The 25,597-nt window shown below is 48.1% G+C and overlaps 11 protein-coding genes across 11 annotated transcripts; 7 read left to right on the forward strand and 4 right to left on the reverse strand.

Annotated features, from left to right (window-relative positions):
- Positions 1 to 254: 254 nt before the first annotated feature.
- FTJAE_8272 (uncharacterized protein) lies at positions 255 to 1,387 on the forward strand (the record flags this gene model as incomplete). Its single annotated transcript, XM_037355071.1, has 5 exons — positions 255 to 296; positions 364 to 454; positions 511 to 607; positions 662 to 922; positions 973 to 1,387. 5 exons carry the CDS (start codon positions 255 to 257, stop codon positions 1,385 to 1,387), a joined length of 906 nt encoding a protein of 301 aa, XP_037204665.1.
- Positions 1,388 to 1,544: 157 nt separating this feature from the next.
- Positions 1,545 to 2,516, reverse strand: FTJAE_8273 (uncharacterized protein; the record flags this gene model as incomplete). The annotated part of the gene is made up of 3 exons (XM_037355072.1): positions 1,545 to 1,666; positions 1,718 to 2,383; positions 2,438 to 2,516. The coding sequence occupies 3 exons, from the start codon at positions 2,514 to 2,516 to the stop codon at positions 1,545 to 1,547; spliced, it is 867 nt and encodes a 288-aa protein (XP_037204666.1).
- Positions 2,517 to 3,254: 738 nt separating this feature from the next.
- On the forward strand, positions 3,255 to 4,532 carry FTJAE_8274 (necrosis-inducing; the record flags this gene model as incomplete). The annotated part of the gene is made up of 2 exons (XM_037355073.1): positions 3,255 to 3,562; positions 3,611 to 4,532. 2 exons carry the CDS (start codon positions 3,255 to 3,257, stop codon positions 4,530 to 4,532), a joined length of 1,230 nt encoding a protein of 409 aa, XP_037204667.1.
- A 947-nt stretch (positions 4,533 to 5,479) lies between these two features.
- Positions 5,480 to 6,603, forward strand: FTJAE_8275 (alcohol sorbitol dehydrogenase; the record flags this gene model as incomplete). The annotated part of the gene is made up of 2 exons (XM_037355074.1): positions 5,480 to 6,372; positions 6,417 to 6,603. The coding sequence occupies 2 exons, from the start codon at positions 5,480 to 5,482 to the stop codon at positions 6,601 to 6,603; spliced, it is 1,080 nt and encodes a 359-aa protein (XP_037204668.1).
- Positions 6,604 to 6,669: 66 nt separating this feature from the next.
- Positions 6,670 to 8,785, reverse strand: FTJAE_8276 (bikaverin cluster-transcription factor; the record flags this gene model as incomplete). Its single annotated transcript, XM_037355075.1, has 2 exons — positions 6,670 to 8,262; positions 8,321 to 8,785. The coding sequence occupies 2 exons, from the start codon at positions 8,783 to 8,785 to the stop codon at positions 6,670 to 6,672; spliced, it is 2,058 nt and encodes a 685-aa protein (XP_037204669.1).
- Positions 8,786 to 9,307: 522 nt separating this feature from the next.
- FTJAE_8277 (major facilitator superfamily transporter) lies at positions 9,308 to 10,959 on the forward strand (the record flags this gene model as incomplete). The annotated part of the gene is made up of 5 exons (XM_037355076.1): positions 9,308 to 9,664; positions 9,709 to 10,110; positions 10,158 to 10,275; positions 10,321 to 10,575; positions 10,622 to 10,959. 5 exons carry the CDS (start codon positions 9,308 to 9,310, stop codon positions 10,957 to 10,959), a joined length of 1,470 nt encoding a protein of 489 aa, XP_037204670.1.
- A 517-nt stretch (positions 10,960 to 11,476) lies between these two features.
- Positions 11,477 to 12,544, forward strand: FTJAE_8278 (uncharacterized protein; the record flags this gene model as incomplete). Its single annotated transcript, XM_037355077.1, has 1 exon — positions 11,477 to 12,544. The coding sequence occupies one exon, from the start codon at positions 11,477 to 11,479 to the stop codon at positions 12,542 to 12,544; it is 1,068 nt and encodes a 355-aa protein (XP_037204671.1).
- Positions 12,545 to 13,241: 697 nt separating this feature from the next.
- FTJAE_8279 (uncharacterized protein) lies at positions 13,242 to 15,068 on the forward strand (the record flags this gene model as incomplete). The annotated part of the gene is made up of 3 exons (XM_037355078.1): positions 13,242 to 13,477; positions 13,544 to 14,140; positions 14,195 to 15,068. The coding sequence occupies 3 exons, from the start codon at positions 13,242 to 13,244 to the stop codon at positions 15,066 to 15,068; spliced, it is 1,707 nt and encodes a 568-aa protein (XP_037204672.1).
- A 1,632-nt stretch (positions 15,069 to 16,700) lies between these two features.
- On the reverse strand, positions 16,701 to 20,653 carry FTJAE_8280 (ankyrin protein; the record flags this gene model as incomplete). The annotated part of the gene is made up of 2 exons (XM_037355080.1): positions 16,701 to 19,585; positions 19,639 to 20,653. The coding sequence occupies 2 exons, from the start codon at positions 20,651 to 20,653 to the stop codon at positions 16,701 to 16,703; spliced, it is 3,900 nt and encodes a 1,299-aa protein (XP_037204673.1).
- A 1,161-nt stretch (positions 20,654 to 21,814) lies between these two features.
- Positions 21,815 to 23,219, forward strand: FTJAE_8281 (monophenol monooxygenase; the record flags this gene model as incomplete). Its single annotated transcript, XM_037355081.1, has 5 exons — positions 21,815 to 21,921; positions 21,999 to 22,362; positions 22,409 to 22,562; positions 22,611 to 22,667; positions 22,714 to 23,219. 5 exons carry the CDS (start codon positions 21,815 to 21,817, stop codon positions 23,217 to 23,219), a joined length of 1,188 nt encoding a protein of 395 aa, XP_037204674.1.
- A 168-nt stretch (positions 23,220 to 23,387) lies between these two features.
- On the reverse strand, positions 23,388 to 24,396 carry FTJAE_8282 (floculation FLO1; the record flags this gene model as incomplete). The annotated part of the gene is made up of 2 exons (XM_037355082.1): positions 23,388 to 24,222; positions 24,272 to 24,396. 2 exons carry the CDS (start codon positions 24,394 to 24,396, stop codon positions 23,388 to 23,390), a joined length of 960 nt encoding a protein of 319 aa, XP_037204675.1.
- Between the last annotated feature and the right edge of the window lie 1,201 nt (positions 24,397 to 25,597).

The following is a 25,597-nucleotide window of genomic DNA, read 5'->3' on the forward strand; positions in this document are numbered from 1 at the left end:
CTCAAGGGCCCGATATCTTACGCCTGAATGTATGCCTTATCGTATTCTCATCTCTTATCATAACAGCGCGACTGTACGCTCGTTGCTTCATGACGAGGGCTTTTGGTGTTGATGACTCTTTAGCGTTACTTGGCTTCGTGAGACCCCCTGTGATTCCCCGTTGAAACACTATTAACATGCGTATGACTTAGGCATTGACTGTCGCTATTTCCGCCATTGAGATTGCTCAAGTACAAAACGGATCTGGCTCTACAATGAGCGCACTCACTCCTGCACAGCTAAAAGCTTTCTTCACTGTACGCGCCAATTCAATGCACACATGACCGGATTGTTTCTTGTTATAGGCTAATGGAAAACCTCAAGCTTTTACCTGTTGAGCAAATGCTGTTTTTCCCGGCGCTCTGTTTCATCCGGCTGTCAATTCTAGCTTTTATTCCCCGTCTTCGTCGAGATCGTACGTGTTTTATCCTCTGCACTACTGCTATAGACTGACATATGACCTGCGGATAGGCCCATTCATGCGATGGATATGGGGCATCGGCGCTATCATTGTTTTGATCACTCTAGCAGCATTACTATTCTTCCTCCTCGAGTGTCAACCTATCGCGTACGTGTGCCGATTTCTATCATTCTGTTCAGTTGACCATCTAATACTGCCAAGGGACCTGTTTGATCGCATGAAGGATAATAGGCATTGTGTCAGCCAAAAGTCGGAGGCTCATTTGCTCTGGGCGCATGCTTTCATCGGGATTTTCATTGACGCCGCACTATTCGGACTGCCTATCTGGGTCATTTACAAAAACATGAGGTTCGGTTCTCAGGCTATAAAAGTCATCCTTGTCTTCTGTGTTGGCTTAGTTGCCATTGTCGTTGGCATTATTCGACTTGGCTTCATGATGACAACTGACTTTGGCGTTGACACGTTAGTTACCTGCCATGGCTCCTTTACTCCCACTAACACTTTCTTTACAGGACTTATAAGATGGGCAGAGTTGCTATTTGGGTGTCAATTGAATTACACGTTGGACTCTGGTGCGGCAGCTTCCCTGCTCTTCAGCCTCTGATTCGCCTCGTGTCCTACCAGGTCGGCCTCCGGAGTCACCTGTACAGTACAGACAAGACACCCGCTCGAGGAACTCGGACAGGAACTCGGCCTGGTGCAAGTCAATATATCAGGCAGTCTCATGTTGCCGACACCGACCCTGGGAGTGACGGGGCGAGCGCAAGAGCTATCGTGACCAGCGGCAACGCGACGACAGAATCTGTGGAGCTTGGGCATGTGGATGGCAAAGGTATCAGTGTGAAGACTGACGTGACGGTGAGGATAGAAGATCAAGTTTACTCTCGAGACAGGGGTAAAATGGAAACAACATGGGATGCAGTTTAACATAAGTAGTCAATTGTAGTATTACTGTTTTCTCTTCAGAATAGATATCTAAAAGTCTTAGATTTTATTGTATATTTATAAATTTTCTGGACCGACGTTTCAAATTCTGATAAAAGTTCCCAGACATATGGTAAATCTGACTATTCACTTCTACCTCCTACGCTCGGACTTCCCGGATGCTCATAGTCATACGCTCATAATTAGCCGGCGTATCACTACCTCCAATCTGCCAGGTATGACCAAACGCTCGAACACCGACAGAATTTAAGCTCCAAGTACCTGTAGAAGGTATGCAGGTCGGAGGCATACTAGAAGATCCGCTCGACACACAAGACATCGCCGGGACCGAGCACTCGATACCAAAGGGACCAGACAACTCACACGTCAGGAAAGCCGTCTGTAAGGCGGTCTGGGTATGGCAGGTCACTACAGTCGCAGGCTTATTGAGTTCCTCGTTCGTCGCACCATAGTATCCACAGAGATACCAGCCGAGGTCATTTACGATTCTGCCTTGAGAGTCGATGGAGTATTGGCGAGCGGAGGGGTTGTCGTCCTCGGTGGCGGGGTCGAATACGGCCACGGTGCTGTCGCGGTTGTAAGTTTCGAGACTGCTGCCTGCCACGGCGTTTGAGCCGGAAGCGAACATTGTGAAAGTAGGGTTGGCTGCTGATGATGTTGTCTCAGCCACGGTGGTGGTGGCATCAGTGGTGGTTGGTTCAGCGGTTGTAGTCTCCGCAGTGTAGTCCGTGGTGGTTGTGGCTGCAGATGTCTCAATGGTGATGGATGAATCCGATGTCTCAGTCGACGAAGCAGATGTCTCGGCAGAGGATGCGAATGTCTCGGTAGACGATTCAACTACCGTGGAGGAAGTGGCTTCTGCATTTTCGGTGGTGGATGCGATAGAAGTGGCCAATGAAGTCTCGGTGGCAGCATCTGAGGTGTCGGTAGTGGATATGATCGCAGCAGAAGTGACAGTAGAAGTTGTTGTGGCTGAGACTATTTTTATTTCAGCATGTAATCAATTTAACACTGTCGTCAACGAATACTCACGAGGCTTGCAGGGGCTTGCGACAGCAGACCCAATGACCAATAAGCCCAACGCCACTCGCAAATGAATGATGAATTGCATTGTTGCAGATAAAGAGTGACTGAAGTGAGTACAAGGGAAGGAATACAGAACGGAAAACTCAACGCGTCTCCTGCATCCTTTTATTATTGTGACTCCGGCAATTGGAAAGGGGTCTTCAAGATAGCATCAAGCTAACCGACGCCATAATCAATAGTGATGTTTTTAGTGCAACGCCAGACCCAAGTTGTCGGTCCAGCTAGTCGAATTCAGCATACAAGTCCCCTGGCTGTTGATAATGCGACTGTTCAATTGGCTGCATTAGTGCCGTCGGTTGCTGCAATTTCCCGGCTCTAGTAGAAAAACCGCTGTTAGGAACACAGAGGGAAAAATGCTCAAGTGTTTATTTTGACCGAGTAGCTGAGATCATCGTGCGGGATATCGAACTCGGGAACCAAAAGAAATGAATCTTCCTGACAGAGTGAAAAATCTAATGTGTATTTTCGCCGAGTGGCTTGGATTTATCTTGAATGAGTGTCACCTTTCTCAAATGTCTCTGCAGTGGCGGGCGTCACTCACGTCTCGCTGGTCGATGATGCCTTGATTGATCTTGTCTGTCAGCTATCAGGCCAGATTCTGCGCGACAGTACTCAATGAGGCTGAAGCATAAACTCATCGCGGTCCCATGATCTTAGTCATTTCACGGGTATATATTGCTGGCTCTGGCCCCGTGTCGGTCCCAGCTGCTTCCATCGATTCCTCTCCTAAACATAAGTGTGAGATTCTTTGTCGACGATCGAGATGCATATCCCATCCCTCCTCCTTTCCATCCTTGGAGTAGTCTCCATTGCTACGGCATTCCCCAGCCGAATCTCAAAACCAGGGCAGCTGTCGCAGAAACTCGATGCAAATGCAGATGAAGACAGTCTTCGGTACCAACCAGCCTTCTACTTTGACAAGGGAAATTGTTTTCGCCGCAAGGCTATCGATAATAATGGTACCGAAAACACCCGTGTACCAAATGGGGCCCATTGCTTTCAGAAATCTCTACTATCCAAAAGAAAGGTCTACACGAGGAAGCGCTGCAACAACGATTGGTGCGCATACATGTAAGTCCCAACGCCTAGTGCCCGCAACTCCAAACTGACAGGACCAAGGTATGAGTACGACCTTGCATGGAGCTTCCCGTGGTACCACGGACCCCGCTGGGAAAACATAGTGGTCTTTGTCAAAAACAACACCGTCCAGCACGTTGCAGCTTCAGAAAAAGGAGAATACATTGGCAGGGACAAGCCCCACCTACAAGAGGGCCATCCTCTGATGCTAAATTATGCGCCTGTTTCCCAGCTGCGTACTGTCTTTCGGTTTGCCAACAAGGGGCACGTGGAGAAGATTAGGAAGGATGTTGGGGAATGGGTTATCGTAGATCTAGTTGATTGGGATAGGTCCCCTACACCAGAGCCGAGGAGGGGGGGAACGTTCCATTTGGCAGATGAGCACTTTACGGAGACTTTGTACGAGGCAGCTGGGGAATGTGTTCCTGGATTTGATTGTGGGAAAGTTGAAACGAAGGATTTGCACAAGGAAAAGCAGAAGGAAAAGGTGAAGGCCAAGGACAAGCCTGAAGTGGAGGAGAAGGACTCGGAGAAGAAGTTCGATATCAAGGAGAATGTAAAGGGTAAGGACAAGCTTGAAGCGGAAGAGGAGGACGAAAAGATTGAGAAAGGTCCGGAGGAGATGGAGTTTGTGAAATTCGATCCTGAGGGGGACCAGCATGACAAGAAGGATAAGGAAGATGACGAGAAGGAAGAGAAGAAGGAGAATAAATTTGACATCAAGGAGCAGAAGGATAACAAGGATGACAAGAAGGAGGAGAACCAATCTGATATCAAGGAGCAGAAGGATAATAAGGATGACAAGAAGGAGGGGGAGAACCAATTTGATATTAAGGAGCAGAAGGATAACAAGGATGACAAGAAGGACGACAAGAAGGACGACAAGAAGGACGACAAGAAGGACGACAAGAAGGAGGAGGGGAACAAATTTGACATCAAGAAGCAGAAGGATGAAGACAAATAGATTCTACTGATAGGATTACCCATAGTTGTGAGCTAGAGCGGGTCAGTCAGTTACACGGGGATACGCTCAAGGTCATAAACAGATAAGTTACATGGTCTAAGTAGGTCTATAGAGTCCGAGTCAGAATTTATATGCGAAATGCAGTCTTTACCCAGGTCTCTGTATATCCTGCCTACCAAGCTTGTCTGCCCTCATGTTGGTGTTTGTCCTGATAATTGACAATCACGTGGCCTGTTTGCGGGACCAATCTCACAATTGTAGCTGAATACCCTACATCTCACGATTGATCAACCACGCCCAGGTCATAAAACAAGATAGAACTGTCTTGACTGGCCAATATCTGCAACCAAGATTTTTATATTTCTGCAAAGATTTGTAATTACTATGAAAAGCATACGCATGTGCTAGTTTATGCTAAAACGAAGCTTATCCAGAAGACTTTGACATTGATAGAGTAAGGACAAATATCTTGTCCCCAACACCACGATCGGTAGAACCGTCTACTGTGCATGCTACTTCCACCGAGTGATAGTCTATAACGAGACTCAATTCAACGCGTGATGTGAACCATAAGCCGCGGGGTCTATCAACTCAATTCAACAGGCCACTTCAAGTCTTGGCTGATCACGATTTCAAACTCATCGGTTCTCGCCGAGTCTTCCCCCGCATTCCCCCGCCACTCCTCATTCGTGGAAACTTCCCCCGCTGTTCAATCTTAACACTAACCTAATCCCCATCAGGTAATCCGATCATGCCATCGCGTTAGGCTTATAAGTGTACTTTGTGACTTCGCATTACTATCTCTGGAAATATGTTGAATGAGGGGAAGGTAGTCTTTTGCGTCACGTTCTACATCAGCTGAGGATGTTATAAAAGCAACGTTTCTTCAGAGTCCAACCCCTCTTCTTCACATCACTATCGTTGGTCCTTGACTTCAAACTTTCAGCATGGCAATGAAAGCAGTGCGTTTCCACGGACAGCAGGATGTTCGGCTAGAGGAGATTCCCCTCCCCTCTCTGGACTCAAACTCGGTCCGCATTGCACCTAAGTTCTGCGGTATCTGCGGGACAGACGTGCATGAGTATCTCGGTGGCAATAACCTCATTCCCAAGCCTGGCACCCCGCACGGCATCACCGGCGAGACATCGCCCCTCACTCTGGGTCACGAGTTCAGCGGCGTTGTCGAGGAAGTGGGGAGTGAAGTAACGCGCCTCCAGAAGGGAGATCGCGTTTGTGTTCAGCCGATTATCTACGATAATGAATGCCGCTCATGCAAGCGCGGTCTTGTCAATTGCTGTGACAAGAATGGGTTTATCGGGCTGAGTGGTTGGGGAGGCGGTCTCTGTGAAACAACAGTTGTTCCGCAAGATGCTGTGAAGAAGTTGCCTGACAATGTTTCTCTTGAGGTTGGAGCGCTGGTTGAACCGCTTGCCGTCGGATGGCACGCGATCAAGATATCACCATATCAAGAAGGTGATTCAGCGTTTGTTGTTGGCGGCGGACCAATTGGACTGGCTGTTGTGCAGGCGTTAATTGGCAGAGGCTGCAAGAACATTATTCTCAGCGAGGTCAGCTCCAAGCGCCGAGAGTTTGCAAGGAAATTCGGCGCTCATCATGTGTTCGACCCCACCAAGGACGACATCGTGGCTGAAGTCAAGAAATTGACAGACGACTTAGGCGCAGATGTCGGTTTCGACGCAGCTGGCTCACAGCATGCCATCGATGCAGCTTTCGATTGTCTCAAAGCCAGAGCAGTACTCGTCAATATCGCTGTTTGGGAAAAGCGGGCTCAATTGAACATGAACCAGATTGTGTTTCGTGAACGATCATACGTTGGATGGTAAGTTTTCTCTATCGTCATTCAAGCGGTTCTAACTTTAATAGCGCCACATATGCGCTTGGTGATTTTGAAGAGGTCATTGATGCGCTGTCGAATGGTAAGATTACGCCTGAGGGGATGATTACGAAGGTCATTAAGATGGATAAGGTTGTGGAGGAGGGGTTCCAGACGCTTATCAATGATAAGGACAACCATGTTAAGATTTTGGTTGATGTCAGTGCTGGCGTATAAAGAACGGAGACGAGCCGTTATAAAGTTTGTAGATTAGTTGTGAGGAGTTGAGTTTAAGTACACGTCCTAGCCACAGCTGGGTCCGTTCGCCATTCCACCGTACAAGTCTATCCCGAGATCTCCAAGCATCCAATCCATATACCCATTCGGACTCGCCATGTCAGGAATGTTGTATGGGTCTGGTGTTTCCTGCTGCATTTCAGAGCTTCCAGCCTGCGCGGGCGTCGTATCCAGTGTAGCCATTCTTCTAGCAAGATGAAACCCCGGATCCAGCTGCTGCATCTCGCGTACATAGCGAGCCTTAACCATGAGTCGCTGAATCGGCCTCCAAAGATTCCCCCTCTTGCCCCTTTCATTCATATTCCATCGATTATGGACCGTGTTGATAAACTCCCATGCCCGATCACATTCTGCAGACGCTGGACGAGAACAAATCTCAGAGAGTACAAATATGACTGCGTGCCACTGGATATGAGCTTTGGAGTGCCACGTCCACTTTGAGATACTGCTGTTTGTCATGATAAAACTTGAAAGTTCAAGTACTTCCATAGAGATGGAAAACAGTCGGTCTCGAATGATCGCCGAAGTGTATGCTTCCTTTTGCTTCCTTGGAAAGTCAACCATCAGCCCCGTGCGGGCAACGATGAGTCGGGCGACCTTCGTTGTAAAGAGCATGAACGGTACGGATTCATCACAGTAACGTAGATACCGTTCCTCCAATCGGGCCTTGAGTTCTTGAACAATTAGTTCACCATCAGCTTGTGCTGCAGTCGCTGGCGAGCCTGGAATCGGTGATGCATATCCAACCTTCCAGCCAGCTTTCGTCATCTCGCATCGTATTAGACAGAACGTCATCTGAGTATATCCTTCATGCTCTTTAGGAGCTTCTTTCATATGAGGGGTGATGTCACTGTCGTTGATGTTGAGCGGAAGCTTTGTGTCAAACATGTCGCCCCGTACTATAGGCTCGTATCCGTGAAACTCAGAGGAGCGCATGTCTAGTAGACAGATATGCCACCAGAGCCGCCGCCTGAGTTCGGTATCAAGTGGTTTGAGACCAAAAGTTGTTCCGTCACGATGCAGACCCATAGCTTGGGCGATGTGAAATATAAGTGATGTTAAAGACCATGTCGTTCTAGAGTCGTCTTCGTTCCGTAGGCCCGATAGGAACAACACAGCGGCTTGGAGGAGGACAAGGCTTTGTGTGTTTAGCAAGTTGGCACGGGCCATGGATTGCTCGACTGCAAAGCGGAACTTATTGAGCGAGGTAGAACGTAACTCCCCGAGGACGCTTACGCACTGGCCTTCATCCATGCTGATGATAGAGGAGTAGTAGATGGCAAAGAGCAAGGCTTCTGCATTTCTATCGAGTGCCTCTAATGACACGATGGAATCCCAGAACCACTGCTCTGTGGTTAACATATGAAAAATATGCACCAGTGGAAGGACATTCTCAATAAAGATGTTCAAGAGAGTGACTGATAGGTGCATAGGTGGATGGTAGTTTAGAAGGGAATGACAGAGGGAACGAAACCCAAAGACCGAAGCACTTGTTCCAATGGATGATGCCAACTCCGGCATGGGTCCAGATGCATCAGTAGGGTTGTTAGCATCATCTTCAGACAGAGAGTCGTGTAGCATGTCGCGCAATTCTTCGATCTGAATAAGAAATAAATCAGCAACCATGGTAGATGCATAAGAGAGTTGCAGCACTAACCTCATTTCCTAGATTGGCCCACAAAATGTTACTAACGTAGTAGCTCTTGCTATCATCTATCATGAGGCGACCAAGTTGCTGGCTGGTGGAAGCATCATGAGCAGCGCCATCTTCTCCCAACAGGGAGTTCCCTACGACACCCCGATGCGGTTCAATTTCTTCTACATCTGTATTATTTCCAGATGGGGCGGCATCAGTTGTGGCCTCGACCTGGCTTGTGAGTTCCTTGATGATGTTTTCCAATCTCTGGAGCCGATCGACGAGACGGGTATCCAGCGTTCGAGTAGACTTCTTGGCAGCTCTACCGCGACCAGCGGGATATGAGCAATTGCGTTTGGCGCGTAGGCAGTGAGAGCAGGGCTTCTGGCGATCACATTTCACTTTCCGGTAGCGGCAGTAGGTGCAGCTGCGTAGAGGAAGTGGATCGGAGGGAGTTGGCTCGGGAGAGTCTGAGGTAGAACTCATCTTGGCGGTTTCATTAGTGGATGAAGCTGTCGGAACCCTCGGAGGGGAACTCGTTGAGACTGAAGAGGCCATGGATAGAGCTTGGACTGTTGGGAGAATTAGAATGGCAAGGCTGAGATGATGATTCCAACATGCCACTCACTGCTGGTATCAGCGACGATCTTATCTTAGTGGCACGCCAACGTCGATAGCACGGGCCAGGCGGAGACGGGTAAGCTTATGCGTCTCCGACTTACACTCACCCGCCAAAATTGGTCCAATCAGCGAGTAGAACTACCCTTCCGAGCTTCGGGCTTCAGAAGCGGTCCCGGGGCTCGGCGCGGAAATAATTGAGCGGTCTTACTAACGGAGGCTCCGTTGCTTGGATCATGGACTCGGCGCCGGCGCCGCATAAGGATGAGGGGGCAACAGATTGTCAATATTTTACTACATGTCCAAGAAATAAGAAGCTTAAATGAAAGACCATAGAACACTCGTTTTCCGAATACTTGATATCTACAGAGCGTAAGAGCAACATCGAACATGAGCGACCAACTTACCATCACACCCGAAATGGCCTTCGACCAAAAGCCTACGATCGATGATCAATACCCAGACCATCTCGTAACCTTTGACGGTCCAGATGATCCCCACAACCCAATGAACTGGCCCTTCCGCAAGAAATTCATCACCACCATCGCGTACGGTCTCACGACTTGCTGGATCACGTTGGCCTCTGCCATTTTCGCCGCAGCCATTCACCCTGTTTCTGCTGAGTTCAACGTGAACACCGAGACTATTGCTGCAGCGACGAGTTTGCTTGTTTTCGGATTCGGTCTTGGACCTTTGGTTTGGGGACCATTGAGTGAGCTATACGGTCGGAAGTGGCTTATTCTCATCGTGAGTTGACATTCCTCCCTGCTGGAGACGACTAACCAAAACAGCCGTACTTCATCGCCGCCGTATTCTCATTCGGTACAGCTACAGCAAAAGATATCCAAACCGTTCTCATCACGCGATTCTTCTCGGGGCTCTTTGGCAGTGCACCCGTAACGATTGTTGGAGGTGTTATGGCGGATATATGGGCCCCTCACCAACTTGGTAACGCGATTGTCGCTTACGGAGTTACTATTGTTGGAGGTCCGACGTTGGGTCCTATAATCGGCGGAGCGCTGTGCTCGAGCAGTCTAGGCTGGAGGTGGACTGAGTACCTTACAGGCATTGTGATGATGGCTCAGCTTGGGGTTGATCTTTTGGTGATTGATGAGAGCTATGCACCTATTTTGTTGTCGAGGAAAGCTCATAAGCTGAGACTGCAAACGCAAGACTGGGCGCTGCATGCTAAGGTGGGTTCACCACTGCAGTAGAGATCTATGAGCTAACATTGTGACAGCACGAAGAATGGGACGTGTCCTTCAAAGAGCTATACCAGAAGTATTTCATCCGCCCATTCCAAATGATGGCAACACCAATCTGTTTCCTCATGTCGTTATACGCATCATTCGTCTATGGTAAGCATCCCATCAACCGTCGAATCTCTTGCTCATCAAACCCAGGAATTCTCTATGCGAATCTTGAAAGCTTTTCAATTGAGTACCGGGAAGTGCGCCAGTGGGGGCCAGTCGTTAGCACCCTGCCCTTCATCGCTCTGTTGATTGGCATCCTTTTCGCAGCAGCAATTAATGTTTACAACAACAAATACTATCGCAAGAGGCTTATGGAGAATGGATACAGAGCTGTTCCGGAAGCGAGATTGCCTCCGATGATGCTTGGAGGTATCGTCTTCACAGCCGGACAGTTCCTCTTTGCATGTAAGTGGCACTGGCTCCAACGTGACTTCATAACTAAGAATACCAGGGACTTCATCTCCCAGCATGAACTATTGGCCGTCAATCATCGGTATTGCACTGACTGGCCTCGGCTTCACAACTATCTTCCAATCTGCACTTGGCTACCTCATCGACACGTTCACTCGTTACAGCGCAAGTGCAGTTGCAGCCAATACCTTTATGCGATCCATGTTCTCCGGCGCATTTCCTTTGTTCATCATCCCTATGTATCACAAACTTGGAGTGGACTGGGGAACAACAGTCTTTGGTTGTATCGCTGCGGTGTTGATCCCTGTTCCCTATCTGTTCTTTGTTTGGGGGGAGAGGATCAGAGGTAGAGGCAAGTGGAGCAAGGACAGCGTTTAGCTGCAGCATGCTTGACATCTCTTCCGATCATTAGTTCTCATACGAGCGTATACAAGCTAGCTACTGTGGTCTCATACACTCGTGGCGTATCAATCAGGAAGATTGGAGGGTCTGACTGGGAGACCTATAAGCACCGCGTGGAAATACTCATCAGTCAGCACTACATTTGTCAAGGAACCCTTTGGTTAGATCTTTGTTTATCACCTGTTCCAAACCCCAAATCTAGTTCAATGTTCATATATAGTTGTTCCTCCAACTTTTGTTCACCGATTTGTACGTGCTGTTCACAGTTTCCACTGACTGTATGGTTGCCAAAGGTGAAAACGCCATGAACACCTATTTGACGAATACATGTAATAATCCCTATAAAGTCTGAAGTCGCATGAGATCTTGTGCTTCGCCGACCAGCAGATCTTACGAAATCTACCGCCAGAAAGCTCCAATCCCAAGAGTTCCATCAGTTACAAGACCAGTACAATCGTTCTGAACATTAGCTTTCTCACCAAAAGCTTCAACAATGGAATTCATGACCAAGGCCCGCCACGAGGCAGAAATCCGAGATCGACTCCACGCACTAGACTACCAAGTTCATGCTCTGAAGTTAGGCAGCGGATCCTTGTCTCGCAAGTTTGGCTTAAATGAAAACCTTGAAAACGATGCAGGGTCTTTCTTAGCGGTCTCGGAATCGCTAGAGGACGGTGAGATTCTCGAACATCCTTACATCGACTATTGGCCTGCTGCGCGCAAGCAAGGTGAGATTCAACGGCGAACGAAGGTTTTGGAGAATGGAATTCGTACTATGAAGTGGAGTGTTGGGCTCCCAGATACGATGTCCAACCCAGTCACTTCAGGCCTAGTCGATGCAGCCAAATCTGTCCCCCCTGCGGAGACTTACTGTTTAGCCCCTCAGTTTGAAGCATTGCTCGATGAGCTCCATAACTCTGAGATGATCGAAAAGAACAAGCGGTTGTACTACACCAGCACGGCGGCAGACCCAAAGCAGCAAAGGGAGAACGAAACCATGATGGCTTTCCATTTCAGACGCCACGAGAATCCCAATCTAGCTGGACCTATTCCTCACCTCAACCCCAAGTTGCGAGTTGGTAGAAAAAAAGCCAACCCGCACCCCTCTCTTTCTATCAAGCACTCCATTGTCAGAGACTTTATACATGACGCTGACCGCAACATCAGGAATGTTTCCTGCAGTCTATACCTACACCGCGAGTGCAAGGCAATGTACACACACACCTTCAACGAGCTTGACTCTGACATGTTCTACGACTGGCAATGGCTGCGTTCTCTGCAATCAGCAGATGTTCTTGCCGGGGACATTGAGGTTCTTTGTCTACGAAATCAAATGGTTCTTGATATGATTGACAACAGAGAAGACCGTATCTTTGAGGATCGCGCTGCACTGCGGCCTTCCATTGTCTTTGGTCGTCTGAAGCCAGGTTTTCGCGAGATTGAGAGAGCTGGCTTTCGCGTCTTGGCGTGGAGATTATGCAAGGTTGATGGGGTTGTGCCCTTGTGGCTGGATCGACATGGCTTCTGGATTTCTGGCGTACCTGACCATAGAGAATGCTAGATGCCCCTTGTTTCTTTTGCCCTCTACTTGGTCAAAGATTGGGTAGATATATAACATCTTCAGATGTTTATCGGGTTTCTTTCTGAAAGCCTCTTGTTAACCATCGGCTTATCATTCACCTTGAGTAAATAGATATTATATAGAAGGCTTCAAATTTAATTACTAGGATGAGTCTCGACTTGATATTTGGGTTTGTATGTTTGTTTCTACGGGGCCTGTGCATATGTAAATACCCTTGTTCCTCTTTGGCCAAATATAAATGTAAGACCAAGTAAGACTGAGTTCGGCCGTCTCAATTCCGGCCAACGCCTCACCATCAAGTCAGCGACCCTTGTAGACATCTTCCCGTCCAGCCATACACAATGGTCTCTATCACGGCTTGTGATCCAGACCAACTTGCATTAATCCGACACTGCTGTAACATTGAAAAATCAGCCATGCCTTAAATGGGAGGAAATGCCTTTCAGCTGGGTGGGGCAAAGTGTAGATGCCCTGTCATAACCTGGCCTTTTCTCCTAATCCAGAGCCAACATGCATATTTGGAGAGCCAACATGCAGAATTTGAAACCTAAAGAAATAAATGCAAGCATGCTACTAAAATTACCCAGAGGGCACTCCCCCCAATTAATTTCTCATAATCCTTTTCTTTCTTATTTCGTGGCAATTTTGCTTATATGCCAATTGGTGCTTCAACAGTATGTTGTTTGTCGCTTTACTACTCGGTATTTTTCTAGCGACTAGGTCATTGCTGGTCCTCGGAAGCGCCTCACTTGTTCGTGCCGGTAACGCGCCTGATTATTCTGGGTACAATATACTGGACCTCGTTCGAAGAACCCCCGCCCGGCCGATTCGACAGCCAAAAGACGCGAAGCAAAAAAACAGCACAGCGTTAGACACAAGCTGGGTCAATGCTATCCTCTTCGCTTACACGGGGTGCGTTAATTACTATCAGTCACTGGACCTTTAGTATCAATCTCTAAATATGTGATTTGTCTGCAGTGAGGAGGAGCTGGGCTCCAAGCATGGAAACACTTCGGTTTCGGCCAGCATTGCAATCACTTGCGCTACATGCTATATAAAAGGAACCGCTACCACAGAGTTCATATATGACCGCGAATTCAACGTCAGCCGCGCTTTTAGCAATTTTACCAGCCAAGTCAGACGCGAGATCGATAACCTGGCAGACGAGACGGCCGATTACATAGAAAACTACATCGATACGGTGGCAGATAATCTAGACGACGGATTTGACCTAGACGATTTCGATCTACCACCATTGGACTACAACTTGAATGTTGGTATACCCGAGATCCCGGAGTTTCGACTTCAGTTTCAATTTGATGGGTTAGAAGTCTACATGTTGATCGACACCATCCTCTCAGCTGGTGCCACCTATACTCTCAACTTGTACACTTCTACTACACCTGCAGGGTTCGCTGTTCGAGACAATCTGGAGCTCGGTGTTATCTTCGCAATTGACCTCATCCTATCTGTAGAAGGAGAGATCAACATTAGTAGCGGTTTCCATCTCAGACTTGACGATGGTGTTTTGTTTGACATTGCCATCTTCTCCAAGAAGATTTCCAATCTGACAATGTAAGTCTTATTTCTGTGGCGATGCCTTGGCATGAACTAACAGAAGCTTAACAGAAATGGTGGAGATTTCGAATTCCTGCCTGTCACTCTCGAAAGCGCCGGTGTTGTGTTCAAAGCTGTTCTACGCGTTGGTGTAAAAGCAGGCTTTGAAATAGCATCACCTGAAGTATCAGTCGCCGGTAAGACAATCGCTCATGTTGGTGGGGGTGTTGAAGTAGGGGTATTTGCCAACATTGCTGAGTTAATCACCAACGTCACTCTTTCCACCGATGAAGACGACGATTGCAGTTTTCGCGTTGAGGAAGTCTATCAACTGGCTGTTGGCGCTGCTGCTGGGGCCTCGATTGCTATTGATGATATGACATGGGGGCCAGTGCCTGAAACTGAGATTCCTGTCTTTTACACTACACTGGGACATGCTTGTGCCAGCCAACGAACCAGCGATGCTTCTTTATCCGTCACGACATCCCCAGCACTGCGGGTGAGAGGGAAGAATGATGAAGAAGATGAGATGGAGACAACGACAATCTCCACCAAGGCCACGTTCACTGTTGTAGCATGTCAATCAGAAGGATTAGTCAACTGTCCTATGTCGCTCCAGACAACGTCGAAGTACACCACCACACGGACGCATGTTACTGTGATTCCATCCGACAGCGAGGCTGAGTTCCCTAAGTCCGTTAGCCATACTATTACGAGTTTGATTCCATTCGGAAAGGGCGCAAATAAGTTGGTAGCAATGTCAGGAGCCCCATCTTCTTATGTTCCGCCAACCACAACACCTTCAGCTAAGGAAAAGGGTAAGGATGATGATTCGGATGGCAAATCGAATGAAGGGTCTGGCGGCGTTTCCAAAAGTGTCATTATTGGCGTCAGCGTCGGCCTTGGAGTGCCTTCTCTGCTGGGAGCGATCGCTCTGATTTTGTAAGTGAATATTTTAAATTTCCTTCCCCGAGTAACCTTCAGGTTATATGGGCGGATATCTTTTCTGGGTAGCTCAGCTATTAATGACTTTTTGCTTGTTAGACTTTTGAGAAGAAAGAGACGTTCTCTCGCTGGGACTTCCCCTTCTCCAGTTAAAGCCATCGAGCCGACACTATCGTCTTCAAAGACTCACGGTGTCTTAGTACATGAGCAGAGAGATCCATGATTAGTCTCCCAAGAGTACATCCACTCAATATAGTGGATCTTTCTAGGGCTATCTAATATCGGACTTTGAAGTAATGGGGCTTAGGTTGTGCTATCGCCAAGAATGTGAAACGATGGACCTCAACGAAGGCCGCCAATAACTTAAATACTGGTCCGTGGGGAATAAATACAGCATACAGTTATCCACTCTTCTCTCGCCATCGACAAAATGAGTATATGATAGACATCTCAAACTTGGGTTCGATGATTTTGTGTTATTATACCAATCGTGATTTGGCCATTTGACGTTACTTTGAAAGGCATGGTTGCCCTGCACCTTAACTATTTAGAGTAAGGTGAAAAGCAGAGTGGTTTGCATCCTCAGGGCCCGTCCGACCCTCGAGATTTTGCATCAGAATGTATAAGCTACATAAGTCAGTAAACCAGGGTACTTAGGGGTTTCATCCTTGCGAGCTCCATGCACGCTCGAAAGATCAACTCACAAGCCCCGCCTGGTTCACTCCACTTTAGGCAGAGAACCAGTTCCAGGAGAGCCCAGAGCGTGCAGACAAAGATCCTTAATTGTGACCCAAACTCAGTTCAGGAAGGATTCCATACCATCATCAGTCGGGCCAGTGACGTCTAACCGTTACTCCACAAGCCCCCCCGCAGCGACTTCTGTTGACAAATGCAAAGGGGCCCTATTGACTTCTTCTCCTAATTACATAATCAGGAAGTCATCAAACTCCATTTCACTCCGGACTTTCCCAATAAGCGCGATCAAGTCCTCTTATGCCATTTTGCGATGTCGGGCCCAGATCTCATAAGGAATAACACTAGTTGATGAAGAGTTCTACGGGTCGACCAAAATAGCTAGCTGACCTCTCAATATACAGAATCTGTTAACCAGGACATGGTTCTTCTTCTCGAGATCATCAAGATGTTCCGATTTGCCTATCATTAGATCTACGATGACTCTCCAGCCAAGTTTCATGAGTTGGAGATTGTCATACAATTTGTCATACACGTTGAGCCTAGTAGCTGCAGCATTTGATACCAACCCAAAGATCTCTGTTGCTTCCCTCATCCTTATCCGTTTTTTTGAGCGGTTTCAGGCTAATTATTGGTGGATTTCAATGGTAGAGAAGGCCCTGTTCAGAAACTAGAACAGCTAGTCGTATGTGTGCGGCGAGCGTATGTGATGAGGAGAGAACATGCATTTGATTCTAAGATCTCCTGATCCTGCTTTACGCCCAGATTTTATAAGTCAAAAAGTCCTCAGGCTATCCAGGGTTAGATGACGAATCGAATAAGCTGTCATAGGTAATGTATGTCAGGCGCTCATATCCAGGTTAACCTCAAAAATAAAACCCACGATTACTGGAGCGGCTGTAAAATATCATTCTTGTACAACAAGACCTCACTCATGAGATTATAAAACGCCTCGCTTTCCTCCGTTCTTTATCAGGAGCTGAATGGCTTCCTTATATCCCACATCTATTGCCTCATCAAGAGGTGTTTTTGATTCGTTATCCATGGAATTGATGGCCGCTCCGTTCCCTATTAGTATGTCGAGCTCATCTATTTCAGGTGGGCTAAGCGAAGCTGCAACGTGCAATGGCGTCTTGCCTCGGTGAGTGCGAGCATTGAGGTTCAAGCCAGGCTGGAGGACGAACGTTGACAGAGCTTTTATAGCTCTACGTGCCGTTATAAGATGCAAAGGTGTATTGCCAGAATCATCTTTGGCATTGATGTCAGTTCCGCGGCTAGCGACCAACTGAACTAAATCGCCAGAAGGAATGTTTTCCCCACAACGTGCAAAGGTGTGGAGGCACGTTTCGCCAAATCTATTGCGAGCATCGGGCCTTGTCCCGTTTTCCAGAAGTAGTCGAACAATCTCAAATGCCAGTTTGCCCCTATTCATTGCTTGGTGTAGACAGGTCTCACCCTTTTTGTCTTCAGCCGTTGCATCAGCTCCTTGGCTAAGCAAGAACCGTATCTCATCGACAGTGGCACATTCTACGGCCGAGAAGAGGGGAATCCGGCCACTAGCGTCCCTGGCATTGATATCTGCTCCGAACTCTAGAAGTGCTTTCATCGTTACTTCGGATCCTTCCTTTTCCGCTGCAAGATGGAGAGGTGTCTGTGTCCAATAGTCTTTCACCTTAGGATTTGCGCCTCTCTTCAAAAGGAGCTCTATCACCTTCTCATGTCCTTTCTCAGCAGCTAGACATATCACAGGCGCATTCTTAACGCCACATGTATCAGGATCTGCCCCGGCGTCGAGCAGGAGCTCAACTATTTCCGCATGGTCGTTGCTTGACGCAAGCCAAATGGCACTTTCTTTCATGTGTTTTCGGTTAACATCCACTTTGTGATTGACCAGCCATCTCGCTGTTTCTTTGTGGCCATTTTTTGCCGCAAGCATCAGCGGCGAGTATTGCCACCGAAAGCCCTCTGGGCTTTGACACTCTCTTTCTATAAGGACTCTTGCGATCCCAAGGTGGCCATTCTCGCAGGCCCAAGAAAGTGGTGTTCGGGAAGAACCGGTAGCATCTATGTTGGGCAATAGCCCTTCTGTAATATCCATCCCTTCATAAAGCGCGGAGGGTAAGCCCAAGAGAGCAAGGACGCTGACTTTGTCCCCTTTAGCCATGGCAGCTATGAGTGGATACACATATCTGTCATCATCCGAAGGCAGGTTGAAAGTGGCATCACCTCCTAGACTTGTCTGTATGAGTGACGAACACCCTCTGTCCGCAAGTATATATGGCAACCCAGCAGTCGGGCTGTATTTACGGACCCTGAACTTCTCAAACGCGTTTACGACCCCTTTCCAAGCAGAAGTCTGAAATCTGTCCAAAAATGTCTGTTGTTCAGCAGCACTTACTGCAAGGTCAGAGTGATGTAGAACGAACTGGCTAGCATATTGGAGGAAATGGTACGCCTTAGTCCCCGTTGCGACCCTATGCTCGACAGTATCATAGTCCTCAACTTCGAGCTGTCCCTTCTCAACAACGAATTGGAAGTAAGAATAGCAGCACATCTTCAACCTGTCATGGCCCACACTCTCCCAGTCTGGTCCAAGTTCTGGCCATAGTTCGTGAAGACCCTTGTCCTTGATGAGGAAGTCTCGAACAGACTCGTGTATGAACTGAACCCTCGGCTGCTTGACTTTTGTAATCTCGGCCAAGCCCTTTGATGAACTGATAACACACCGGCCAAAGCAATTCTCAAAGTCCTCCTCGTCCACTTCCGGTACACCTATGTCTGCTAGTCCCTCTAGGGCCAACCCCGACCAAATCGCGTGGTAGTATTCCTCAGGTTTAAGTGGTCGTTTGCTTAGAAGTATCCATAATATTGATAAGAGAAGTTCTTCCATGTTGGTCGTATCTCTCTTTAGCAGATCTTTGAACAAGTCACTCAAGCCAGTGGGAACTTCTTCAAGTCGTCTTCTAAGAGCGAGGCCTCCACGGCGACTCTCTTGGTTCAGGATGCGAACCACTAGAACAACCCACAGGAAAACACCAGCTGCTTTATGAAGCATTTTTTCCTGCAGCTCCGCGAGGAGTGGTCGGCTCTTGATTCGAAGATGAGTCGTGATATAACTCTCAAGATCGTTTGCATGGCCCACCTGATCCTCGAGAATGATGCGGATGCCAAATCTGATGTCGATATAGGGATAATGACGACTGGAGAAACATATACGAAGATCTACATTTTCTTCTGAGCATTGCTCAGCCAAGTCCTCGAGGTATTCAACCAGATCCATCACTTGCTGCTCGTCGCACTCATCGAGAGCATCAATGAAGCATGTAAAGGATCTTTGGCCTAGTTTGGCGACTGCAGCACGAAAAAGGTCTTTCAGGACATTCAAAGGAGGGCAACCACTCTGGTTTCGAGGGAAAACATCTGGATCATCCAACACACACTCGAGGTCTGGAAATCCATGGAACAATTGCAAAAGCAACGATCTGTACATTCCCGAGACAGTCTTTTCCAGCAATTCTCCACGGGCATTGAAGAAGAATGAGGCGGTGAGAGTCTGATTCTTACGGTCCTTTTTCTTCCATTGTAGGTAGATGAACTTCATGATGGTGGACTTCCCAGCTCCAGGCTTCCCTCTGATCCAAAGGAAACCATGATTTTGCGATTTCTTCTGCTGGTCTATCCACGAAAGGTAGTCAGGGTGCTTCAGAAACCAACGGCAGGTCTTTGAATGTGCTGTTTCGACAGTCGACTTGCGAGCATCAATCTCCTCGAAATTTAACGATTTCAGTATCTCCTCATGAGCTCCGGACGTCATAGTGTGCTCAGCTACAGATCATTAGCTATCTAGAGCAGAAGAATGGAGATCAAGAATCACTAACATTGCGGGTGATGGTAACCAGCGTAAGATGCTTGGTAGTCTCCTCTCCATAGTTCCAAGAACTCATAGGAATAAGCTGCTGCAGTGGCTGCAGCATACCGCTGCCACTCTTTAGATTTATGAGAATCCGAATAGTCGCAGATACCACGAATAGGCAGGCAAGGCATGATATCCATCAAACCAGCAGCCTCCATCTCAAAGCAAAGTACATCCAGCTCCCGCGCGATCTCATCACGAACACTTGAGTCTTTCATGACTGTGTTGGCTGAGCCAATACCGCCATAGTAAATGGCCGGGTCGGCAGAAGATCGGTTCTTTCTCGTCTCTAGCTTGGACGAATCGCACTGATCGCAAGATAGGAATGAAGGGGGGTGAGGATAAGACTTCTGAAAGAGACGATCAGGCTTGGTTGGCCGCAAATAAGCAGCGTAGCTCCCCATTTTCTCCCTCAATATCGAAGGAACTCGGCTCCCACTTAGCTCATGTTTAGATCTCAGATTTGAGATGACTGTGCGAATTGTCGAGTCGGGTATTTTTGGAACTCCTGTTCGTTGGAAGCCATCGCTGAGTGTTTTCCCCATATCATACTGCATGACCCTGACACCCACCACAATATCTCCGAGTCTTATATCAGCTTTGAGCGGCACTCCCCCACCAATACCTACCATCAATCCGATTTCGATATTGGGGAACGTCCTTCTCACGTTACTCAGCACACTCGCGGCATTACTCAGGCCGTATTGAGCATCCGGCAAGCAGGCTATGACCACATTGTGATTCCGGATGCTCCCCAGGACGTAAGAGTTCGTGTCGTTGCCTTGCTGTGGATACTCAGAGTGCTCTTCGTCGAGCATAGCGCGGGCTGCAGCCATCTCGATATGCAATGCGCAAATCCAAGCGACTGTATAGCGCTCGCGTATAGAATCATCCTCACTCTGTTGGAAGCCAGTTTTTCGTCGTTTTGCATGGTAAGGCAGCGCGCCATCGTCGCTATGAGACAGCCGCCGCCGCTCCATTGCTTCGCGAGTCGCTCAGGTTGTTATTGGCTGGACTGGCTGGAGCTGGCTAGGTTTGACTCGATGACTTTTCGGGAGCGATGAGGCTATCGGCGAGGGTTTCGCGGGTCGCTGAAGCAAAGACGATTGCTTCTCACCGATGCAGGATGATGCTGAGGGGAAATCTCAAATCAGGCTGTGCGAACCAACGTGCATCAGCTGCAATTCAGCCTCACCAAGTCCTTGGTGATATGATCCCTGTTCACGTCACGTGCTCACTCCTATTCCGGGGTAACACCAAGTACAAGCAGCTTCATATGAAGAGAATGAGGAGTGGTCTGACAGTCGAGCAGAGCCCTCATTTACCCTGTCACTAGGGCTTCTATACTCTAGGTACCCTGGTCGTCAATTTTATTCTCAGTCAGTTATACTAAGAAAGTCCTGGTGCTGAAGCGCTGATGGCATGAACTAGTCTTCCTGTTAGGCCACGAATTGACCCAGCGCTCAATCTCGTGTCTATCACATAAACATTTTCCAATCCGCAGCGAGAATTGTCGTAATTAGTTTATACAAATATGATTTAATAACTCCGATACCGTATGATTATTTTATTTATGTCATTTATGATCATATGTTTCGTCTCACTCAAGTAGCATTGCCTGGAATGCTAGAAAATAAGGGGCCCAACGGCTGAGTTTGAGTGTCAACGTGAGTACTCTTACGACGTTTCCTTTCACACGACTCAGAGTTTAAATTATACGTCCTATGCCAATTACCACTAGCTTCGCTCACAAATAAGCGAGGACTCCGGTCCAGACTTCGCAGCATGATCTTATGCCCCAACACCTGGGCTGCTATTGGTTACTTTGTGTCAGCCATCATTCCTCACCGAGTCTGATATGCCATATGCTTAACAGAGTTGTACCCGTCGGTTAAGACAGCGTAATTTAGGCCCGGATTAATGAGTGGAGTTTCAAAGATACGTCTAACGGATCAATTTAATTCACCTATAGGAGGGGGCTGATCTTGTTTATTCTAACCGTTTGGTATCTTCCGTCAGGTGTAAACATAAGGTTTGTTCCATCGATCGAGGCCTTAAGAACCCGTTTTCCACCCAGCATCTTCACCACTGCGACATTATCGAACCCTCTGTTAACTAGTTGAGATTTTTGTCTCCTCACCATGCGTCTTCCATCTCTGCTAGCCACAGCTCTTCTTGCTGCTGTACCAGGTTCGTGTGCACCAGCTCACGAATGTGGCTGCAAGACTCCCCTCGTTCGTAAAGAATGGTAATTTATACCGTCTCTGAAAACCATCAACGCCTGTGACAAGTTTCCCTCCGGATCACTGACAGTATTGGTTGTAGGAGAACATTGAGCACCAAAGAGAAGCTTGAGTATATCGACGCCGTCAAGTGCCTCGCGACCAAGCCGTCACAGACTGGAAACATCTACGCCGGTGCTAAGTCGCGCTACGACGACTTTCAAGTCAGTCATATCGTGAATACTGACTTTATACACTACGTTGTAAGCCGTCGCCCGCTTCGCACCTTTTCGGTGAGGTGGCTGCTAACCGAGCTCTACAGGGCTTCTTCCAAGCGTAATACTATCTCCCTGCCACCAGGACGTCAAGCGCTGATTTTAGAAACAGGTGGCATCGAGTGTTCATTGCTCAATATGAGAAAGACCTTCGGAATCTATGTTGCTACAGTGGAGCTCAGCCATACTGGGGTATGCATGCCCTCTCTCAGAAAAGTCTCCGATTACTGACCACTAGGTTCTAGACTGGACACTTGACTCGAGTTCGATTGAAGATTTCGGAAAGTCTCCCATTTTCGACGCAGAGACAGGGTTCGGAGGGAATGGCGTTTTTATCGACATCAGTAGCTGGACAAACGTGACTAGACAGGTTTCTGGGAGGACAGGAGGCGGTATGTCATGATGCTGTTCCAGGATTGGGAAACACTAATATGAAACAGGGTGCGTTACTAACGGCCCTTTCGCCAAGGGGGAATTTGAAGTCCATGCAGGTCCAGGTAAGTCGTTATGGGATCCCTTGAAGCGAGCTACTAACTGTACAAGACACCTCAACTGCCTACAACCCGCGATGCCTAGCCCGCGACATCTCTGCAGAATATGGCATCTCAAAGCTCAACCAAACCATGGTCGACTGGACCCTCGAAGCCAAAGACTTCTTCGAGTTCGACCAGCGCGTCCAAGGTGGCGTCAGTGCCGAATCTCAAGGATATCATGGTGGCGGCCATCTCGCTATCGGCGGTAGTCTCGGTGAGATGGGTGACATGTACTCTTCGCCTGGCGATCCTATCTTCTGGCTTCATCACACCAACGTTGATCGACTCTGGGATAAATGGCAGCGACTAGACTGGCCCGCTCGGAAGAGCGATATCAGCGGCCCTGATATCCAGTATGCATACCCGTATAACTTCTTTGGGGATAAGGAGTACAAGAACATCACTCTTGCTTACGTGATGGACTTTAGGAACTTGCTTCCTGATAGGCGATACATCACTGTTGAGGAGGCTATGGACACTCAAGGAGAACGACTGTGCTATACATATGAGTCTTGAGTAACGGAAAAAGACGGTTTGTGATATGTTATAAATCTTGTTGATTATATTTGAAAACATTAACTATTACAGAATAAAATATAAAGTCTTGTGAAGTGAACTCATGTAGACATCGAAGCTTATGTCATAGAGTCCCGCAGCATGATATCATGAAATAATAACCCCCGCTTAGTTCTTCTTGCCGCAAGCAACAGGGAAAGCCTGGCCCTCAAAGTCATGAGTCTTAGAACCACTGGGAGTCTTGACAGAGAACTCAAACGCAGAAACAGCATTCTTGTTGCCCATGACGTTGCGAACAGGGTAGTGGCGTCCAGCGATGAGATCAACATGACCGCACTGAGTAGGGTTGTTGAAGTGATATCCAGTAGCAGTGAGGACAAGAGCGGGGGCGTTGGGGTCAGTCTCGCCAGTTCCGCACTCGAAGGCGTTACCCTGGCCGAAGTAAAGAGTGTTGGCGTTATCAGCAGTAACGCAGAGCTCGTAGGTTCCGGTCTCGGGGGCTTGGTAATAACCGGTGTACACGAGAGTGAAGTTGTTGGCATCAACCTTGATGCCACCGGCGAGAGTGCGGTGATAACCGATGTACCAGGCCTTTCCAGCGTACTTGGAATCAGGGAAGATCTGGGGGTAGCCGGCAAGATCCTCCATGTAGTCTTGGGCGAAGTATGTCTCGCTTGTGACGGAGGAGTCGAGGGGAGTGAGGTTATCGGTGATGTAGTAGGAGGGAGGAACGGACATCTCGTCGTTTCCGTAGCCGCGCTCGAAGACGTTCTTGTAGTAGTCGACGTTGAAGCCGGCGGCTTGGCATCCGGGCTCGATGGCGCAGGGGGTAGGGACGGGGACGTCAGTGGTGGCGGATGTAGCACTGGTCTCGACAGCAGCGGTCGTAGTGGGGACCTTGATCTCGGTGGTGGTGGGCTCGTCTGTGCTGAGAGTCTCGATGGGAGTCTCAACGGTGGTGGTCTCGGCAGCAGTGGTGGTGGGCTTAGGGATAGATGCAGTGCTTGGAGATGTTAGTATGAATTGTTAAACAGGTCGGATTGATGTCTTACCTGCTGGCACTCTTGACGACAATAGTGGTCGAGATGACAGAGGCGGGAGGGTGAGGCTTGCAGGGGCCGGCTTGCGCGAGGCCGATAACGCCACTGAGGGCAATGAGGGTCTGAGAAGCTCGCATTGTGAATGTTGCTCGAAAGAGTGTAGTGAGATAACGAATGACGTTCACTGAAGAGTGAGTAAAGAGCGAATACTGCAAATGAGTGCTGATAAACGAAAGACTGAGCGATAAAGACCGATGACCAAAACAAACAACAGCGGAACCTTTCTACCTTTATACGACCTCTATTCATCGTCTGTTTCCTCCTATCATCCCATATAGCCCTCTCTTATTCCGTTTCATTTCAACCCCTGCAACGGGGACGCAAAGTCAGGTCAGGTCAAGATCCCCGCTGTTGTTCTAGCGCAGCCACCGTTTTCTCCGCCGTCACCATCCCATTTAGACGGTGATTCCTCGTATTGTGTGGATCTTTCTCCCACGTGGAAAGCTGAAACACGACGGCGGGAGGTGACATTTTGAACTCCACTGGGTAAAGTGTTTGCTCGATAAGCGGAGGTCGCTTTGCTACTGGCCGAACTGTAGCGAGCCGGCGGCCGGGTACCTGAATTGTTACAGGGGGGCATTAGTGGAGTGGTTTTATAGGGTAGGGGAGGGGCCTTAAAAGGGTCGCGTTATTCCGTCGCGTGCGATCTACTTACCTTTTGCGTAGTGAGCGGTATCCTTGCATGATTATAGCTCAGTTGGTTATTGTTTGTGAGGATAAACCGGACTTAATAAACACAGAACTCCACAAACGCTTTAAGCGATCGGATATCGATGTTTTGGTGTTTATGCCCCATAACGCTCAGGTCATTTGTTGCTCGGCGCGTCGGCGTTCGTTCATTTTCCGGGCCGACAACAGCGGGACAATGTAAGCTAGACCCTTGGTCTCCGGTGGGAGATTATTGCCAAGATGTTCGTTCTCAAGAGTTCGCCCACATCCCGTTCTCGTTTATATGAGAGACAGAAGTCCCCTATTTTCGAATCAACCGTGCCGACCCATGAAAGCGAGGGCTTTGATGTGCTACTGGGATAACCCGCCACTCTCGAAACTTACTGTCAAATGATCAGTTGAATGTTATCTCCAAATCCAAACTATGTTGATGCCAATTGTCCCTTACACTTGATAAATGAGGTTAATTATTTCTTAAAAGCAAAAATAACTACATTAAATCACATCCACATTTAAGAGCTTTTGTAATAGATCTCATTAATTAATGAATTCATTTAATCAATCTTTAGGGTAGCTCGCGACATCAACGCACGGGACTGTCATAACTTC

This window comes from Fusarium tjaetaba, assembly GCF_013396195.1.
Source record: "Fusarium tjaetaba strain NRRL 66243 chromosome Unknown NRRL66243_c0000177, whole genome shotgun sequence".
Classification (NCBI taxonomy): domain Eukaryota; kingdom Fungi; phylum Ascomycota; class Sordariomycetes; order Hypocreales; family Nectriaceae; genus Fusarium; species Fusarium tjaetaba.